This window comes from Dermacentor silvarum, chromosome 1, assembly GCF_013339745.2.
Source record: "Dermacentor silvarum isolate Dsil-2018 chromosome 1, BIME_Dsil_1.4, whole genome shotgun sequence".
Classification (NCBI taxonomy): Eukaryota; Metazoa; Arthropoda; class Arachnida; order Ixodida; family Ixodidae; genus Dermacentor; species Dermacentor silvarum.
Window position 1 is genome coordinate 50,430,731 of NC_051154.1, and position 6,359 is coordinate 50,437,089.

Genomic DNA, 6,359 nt, shown 5'->3' on the forward strand with positions numbered 1-6,359 from the left:
GTCGACCCCTGTTACGGTTGACGTACGACAGCCCGTTTGAAAGGATTAACGGAGGAGGTCTCCCCATCGTGCTTGGTTGTCGCAGGCGGGACGCAGTAGTAGTTGATCCTTTTGTGCGCAGGTGCGGGGAGGCGATTAGGCCCGCCTTCTACGAAACGTTCTTCCAGAGCAACTGGAACGCACTAGTGTCTGATCCCTTTGTGTACAGGTGCGAGGACTGGGACGCCCGAGTGGCCGATCCTTTTGTGTACATGTGCGTGGGGGGCGAATTGGCCCGCCTTCCACGAATAACGTCTTCAGGAGCCTCGGGTTGCCGCCAGCGGAGGCAAGCCCGTGGAAACGTCGCCTAGGCGAGAGGGAGCGAGAGGATGCTGCCGCACCCCCCCCCCCCCCAACTGGACTTGCCTGTCACGTGACTGGAGCGAAACCCCGCCTCATTGTTAGAGGGCCCATTTAAGCGGCCCCGCCATGCATTTTTATTCATTCATATTCATTCTCTTCTTTGCAATCCTTCAACATGAAATAAACCGTGCAAGTTTCGCACTTAAAATCGTCTCGCCCTGCCTGGTCGCCATGATCTACCGGACGTCTGCAGCCTGCCGGCAGCGCTACGCTACCTAGAAGTGATGCCGGTCGAGGTTGTAGTAACCGGCGCCCCAACAACTGGCGCATCGCGGTAGGATGGAACCAGACATCAACGCGAGCCCCAACACCCCGGATCCGACGGCCAGCGAGCTAGGCTTATGTACCGTCTCCCAGCGATCGCAAGCTCGCCTGGCTTGATCGTTCGCTTCCGTCCGCGCCGATAAAATGAAATGTATCACAGTTTAAGCGCGACATAACTGTGTACACGCTGTGCTGACCAACGTATACAGTGCCTGAGCAAAGAGGCTTAGGGAACCCCTTGCTTTTTTATGCCATCCACCCAGTGGGCGAATATAGCATCATCATCATCGCTATCGATCATCATCACTCGTCATTGTAACAATCGGCAATCCCGTGAGCTCGCCTCTCGAGCCACGAGCAAGGAGATCGCGCTCTCGATCTCGGCAAGGCTGGACGCTGAATCCGTGGCTCTGCTCGATCATCTCCTAGCCAGGGACAACGGCACGCCACGTCGGCCGCCTTAACAACGTCCGTACAGCGCCATTAGTCGACATTCGTCTGCTGCCTTGGCCAACCACCTATTCTTGGTAAGCGCCGAGTCACTAGGTAGGCTACGACCGGTTGCGGCCGGTGTCGTACTCGGAGACGGCCGTGATCCTGATGCGCTTCAGCATCGACTCGCCCGACTCCCTGGAGAACAACCTGGAGTCGGGGATGCCGGAGGTGCTCCGTTTCTGCCCCAGCATGCCGACCATCCTTGCGGGGAGCAACAAGGACCTCCCTAACTACCCGCACACGCTGCTTCAGCTCGCCAAGGCTAAGCAAGAGGGGCGGCAAGTAGACAACGACCGGTTGCGGCCGGTGTCGTACTCGGAGACGGCCGTGATCCTGATGCGCTTCAGCATCGACTCGCCCGACTCCCTGGAGAACAACCCGGAGTCGGGGAGGCCGGAGGCGCTCCGCTTCTGCCCCAGCATGCCGACCATCCTTGCGGGGAGCAAAAAGGACCTCCTTAACCACCCGCACACGCTGCTCCAGCTCGCCAAGTCTAAGCAAGAGGGGCGGCAAGTGGACTACGACTGGTTGCGGCCGGTGTCGTACTCGGAGACGGCCGTGCTCCTGACGCGCGTCAGCATCGACTCGCCCGACTCGCTGGAGAACAACCTGGAGTCGGGGAGGCCGGAAGAACGCCACTTCTGCCCCAGCGTGCCTATCCTCCTTGCAGGGAAGACGGAGAACCTGCCCAACAACCCCACACGTTGCTCGAGCTTGCCATGGTCAACTGAAGAGTCACTGGCTGCCATTGCTGTGGCTTCAAGTATACTGCGCCAGAGTTGTTCCTCCGGGCTCGGCGCAGGCGTCCATACGTTCGCTCTGGCTCAGAGTTGGCTTGCATTTCTCGGAGAAAAGGTGTACAACCTCTTTCGGCTGAGAAGGTTCTCTGTTTTCTCGGAGAAAAGGTGTACAACCTCTTTCGGCTGAGAAGGTTCTCTGTTTTCCTTGTCGTGTTCGATGTTGGAAAGCTTCAGGCTATTCAAGCCATCGATACAATCGTCGGCCGAAGACCCACTGCCGCGTGCTGACCCGCCCACCGAGAACAGCGAATTGTCCGCAGACCCAGTGAAGCGACTCATTTTCAGGCGCTGCGCTGCTGGCCGTGCTGCTGTTACAGCTTTTTGTACGGTAACGCAGGAGAGGAGCCGGTATTTTGATCATTCGACAAATGACGACCCACTGCAAAGTGATTGACAGTAACTGGAAACTTCCGACGAGACAGCGGTTGAGCGTCGGAGCACTGCTTAACCGGATTCAACTCTTATACCGATATAGAACAGAAGTTTGGTTACGAGACCGAAAATATCGCCGACTTTGAACTTAGCCTGCGGGATCTTGACGCTTGCATTCGATGCGCGCGCGCTTCATCGCATATACCATATTTTGTGCGCTTAATTTTGTTATATTAGCTAGTCGAAAAGTTCCCGGACACGTTTGTTTTTAGAAAGTACTGTATTAAATGGCTATGTTAACTGTCCGTAGCCTTCTATAGTAGCGTTCTTATTCATATTGGGAAACAAGTCACTGATAAATTTCTTTAATATGGCTTTTTTCAGTTATCGCGCGTTTTAATGTGCGTGTGTGTTTATGTTTAAAATGACGATGTATGTCTATATATTTATATTGGTCCCTACTGAATTCTCACTAACTTATACAAGTGAGTGTCACTTCAATGGGGACTAAAACAGGACCGAATTACTCTAATATGTTGATGGGACAACTAGAAAATGAATTTCTTTCAACGCGTCAACTAAGCCGTACTGCTATAAACGCTGTATATTGATGTTATCTTTCTATTCCGGCACCACGAGGAGGCGGAAGTTCTTGCTTTCATTGCGGACTTCAATGTGGTTGTTCATCGATTTGGTTTTCGCAATCGTATTCTTACTGATCTGTTTCCTGGACGTCACAGTGTCCCTGTGAGGCAACAAACTAACCACTACATTTTATAAGATACCTACCGACGTACACAGGTACCTTCATTTTCAAGGTAGCCAGCATACTCTATAGCCAAGGACTTCGTTTCAAGCGGCTGTGTTCCGAACACTCCAATTTCATTAATAACTGCGACAGACTTCGCGATGCCCTGATAATGGGAAAGTATCCGCTCCTAATTGTGAATGATGCGATTAAGTGCGCCGACGCAGTGTACCGCAGTGCACTTAGACTGAATAAGCGGGTTGAGCAACGAAGGCATACTGATTGAGTTTCTGCATCGATACCAAACGTTATTGTCATCCTTAAAAAACATCGTAAAATACTCATGCAGAATAATCGCCTCAGAGACGTATTTCCGGAGTCGCCGCGTACAGTTTACCGACCATCAAAAAAAATTTACGTGACATAAGAACGTCTTCTAACACGACAAAACCTATTCACATAGGCTGTCATCCTTGCCACGAGTCACGGTGCAAGGTTTGCGCGCACATGACGACTTCGCGGAGTGCTATAAGCTCCGCGTCAAATGTAAGCCTTAAGCTAAAAGGTAACTTGGACTGCGACACGACCAATGTTATCTGTATGCTAGAATGTGCAGCGTACACGCTACAGTACATTGGACAAACGGAAGCACTCTTTATATTGCGTTTTAACAATCATTTATCGCATGTCGTGAGCCTTCCTCATCTTCCGCCATCCAAACATGTCGCTATCCCGGGCCCCTCTTTTGACAAGCCAACCGCACCTTACTTGAATCTAGTTTGAAATCGCACCATAAAACGGAGGTTCGCGAATCACTTATAATCCACAAATTTCGTGCCGTCGCTTCTGAGATAAACGAAAACCCCGGCACATTAACCTTTTTGTCCGTGAAATAGAGAATTACATTCTCATTGTCCTTAGACTAAAAGCTTTTTTCATCGCATCTTTTTTGCCACGTCGCCAGAATAGCTGTTCGCACACCCGACACATATGCGCACGCTTCGCCCGAAACGATTTTGTAGTTGCTGACATGTAATTTTATTGTATTTAATGTAGGACGAGTGATATTCACGAATTGTTGTTGCATTTTCGTTAAAGCGTGCGTACCCACCTTTCTTGCTAAGCTTTTAAGGCGGAAGCCTTAGGTCTCAATGTTTCAAGGTCGTGTTGTGAGGTACAGAAATAAGCTACACCAGCTACAAATCAGCCATAACACACCACCACTACCACCACCATGTCCCTTTTTTGCGATTATCGCAAGGAGCCTAGCAGTTATTTTCTCTTATTCTTCTTTTTTTTTTGAGATAGCAATTATATGGACACTCCAATCGCATTTCTGTTGTCGCAGTGGTCATGGAGGTCGCTGTGAGGTTCCGTATAAACTCAAAACACGGTAACATCGGCGCCGCGCGACCTACGCTGTATGTGTGAGTGATAGCTTGCGAGGGTCAGCCGACGATCGCGGCTCAACCTCGCCCGCGCGAGGGAGAAAGGCGGGTCGATAGCGCCCTTCTACCGCGCGCGAGGTGCGGGGGGTGGGGGGATGGAGGAGGAGGTCGTTTTACTCTGGCGGCGGCTGCTTACGGCGCGCGGCCGCACGGCCGCCGTACCTTGAAGCGATCTGCGACGTGGAAAAAAAAATGCAGCTAGCGCCGGTAGCTTCGTAAGCGTTGTGCTTTCGACGTTCGCGTTGAAGCCAGAGACGGTACGAAGGTCAATTCGCTCACTGACGCCGCCGCGTTTCCTCATTCCAGCGTTTTGACAGCGAGTTTTCGCGGTCATCGAGGGAAATATGTTCATGGGCACCTGTGTATGCGTGATGCCGTGCTTGTAAATTTAGTTAGTAAGCGAATGTTTACAAGTTTATACGGCCGATAAAACTACTATCCTTAGTTCGTATAGTTGTTTACTAATTTGCTATCACAATCAATGCTTCGCTTTTCGGGCAAAACTGCAACATTTTTTTTTGTTCAAATGCTTTTTCTTTTTAATGTTGCGTAAGACTTATCACAAGCACTTTCAATAGATGGCTTGCACTGACGTCATTGTAGCCTACATGTTGGTGCACCGACACGATGATAAGCTGGATCAGTAGCGTCACGTGCAAGATCGATTGGACCAAAGTGCTCGTAGTCGCCGTGTTGGTGCACCGACACGGTGATAAGGTGGGTGCGTGACGTCACGTGAAAGCTATCAATAGGCTAATAATGTTTCGGACAGCTAAGGATATTTCCCAGCCATCATCGTGCATCGTGCGTCATGGTGCAGCAGCTTGATTTAGCTCTTGAATGCCCTTGCCCTTAAATCCTTTCACGAAAATCCCTATGTGCACCGCCATGTTGTAGACTGAACAGTGGCAGGCGCTGCTGATCGTGCTGATATAATCTGAAGGGAGCAAGTCGCGCGACGCTTCCGCATGCGGCTGCTGCAATCCAAAAATCGTATGTCTGAAAGGGCCGCCGTGGGAGCGCGGTGTCTTCGCTCGTATACGTGCTTACCCATCGCGCGTAAATACCTTGTTCTGCAAAACCATCGCTGGCACTTTGCATCGTTACTCGTAGACTGCAGCTGCACAAACAGTGCAAGCGCATTCAATCCGCTTCATTTCTAGAAGCTGCCACCAGGTCCCAGAATCCAAGAGCCTCAGTGTGCTTCGTCCTGGCGTCCTTAAATACTGTTTCGTGTACACAAAAATTGGCCATTGTGGCACGTTGAAACAGGTATATGTATCCTCGGCTGTGCTAGGAGCCGCGCAATTGTGTACGAATCTGCGCACTTTAGCAAATTTCCATCATGGTCTTAACATAATCATGGTCTTAAGATTAGTTTCGCTCGTCCTTAGTCTGTGCCTTGTGGTGCTTATTGTGACGTATGGTACTTCCCACCGGTGTTTTTTGTAGATGTACAGCCAACACGTTCACGATGACTAAAATCATATTTTCCCCCGTAATTTGCCACTCGATGGAATTATCGCAGCGCTCGTCCCGCCATATACGAGTCGCTTCCGACCGTACACGAACTCCAGGAAACAGGCTGCTTAATTTTTCAAGTAATTCTTTCTTTCTGTCGACTGTCCTCTACAGGGGAAAACAAAGATGTCTATGCCACCAAATATCAGCGTTGACGATAACTGCAACGCGCATGGTCGATTTAAATATAGAAGGTAATCTTACGTCTACCTCATCTTGGCCTTGGCCATCGAAAACAACACAGCGAGAAGCATTGGGCGCACGTAAACATCTCTTTGAAGACACAGGCATACTAAACGTGTACGAGGT

The 6,359-nt window shown here is 50.4% G+C and overlaps 1 protein-coding gene across 1 annotated transcript; it reads left to right on the forward strand.

The window, feature by feature from the left end:
- The first annotated feature begins 1,266 nt into the window (after positions 1–1,266).
- On the forward strand, positions 1,267–1,892 carry LOC125942829 (ras-like GTP-binding protein rhoA). Its single transcript, XM_049661072.1, has 2 exons — positions 1,267–1,784; positions 1,832–1,892. The coding sequence occupies exons 1-2, from the start codon at positions 1,267–1,269 to the stop codon at positions 1,890–1,892; spliced, it is 579 nt and encodes a 192-aa protein (XP_049517029.1).
- Positions 1,893–6,359: the final 4,467 nt, after the last annotated feature.

What these genes read in the sequence shown, in the direction of transcription:
- LOC125942829 (XM_049661072.1), top strand. Translation starts at nt 1,267, where the DNA reads ATGCGCTTCAGCATCGACTCGCCCGACTCCCTGGAGAACAACCTGGAG. An exon ending in AACAACCTGGAGTCGGGGAG is followed by an intron (nt 1,785 to 1,831) that starts GCCGGAAGAACG and finishes TCCTCCTTGCAG; the next exon opens with GGAAGACGGAGAACCTGCCC.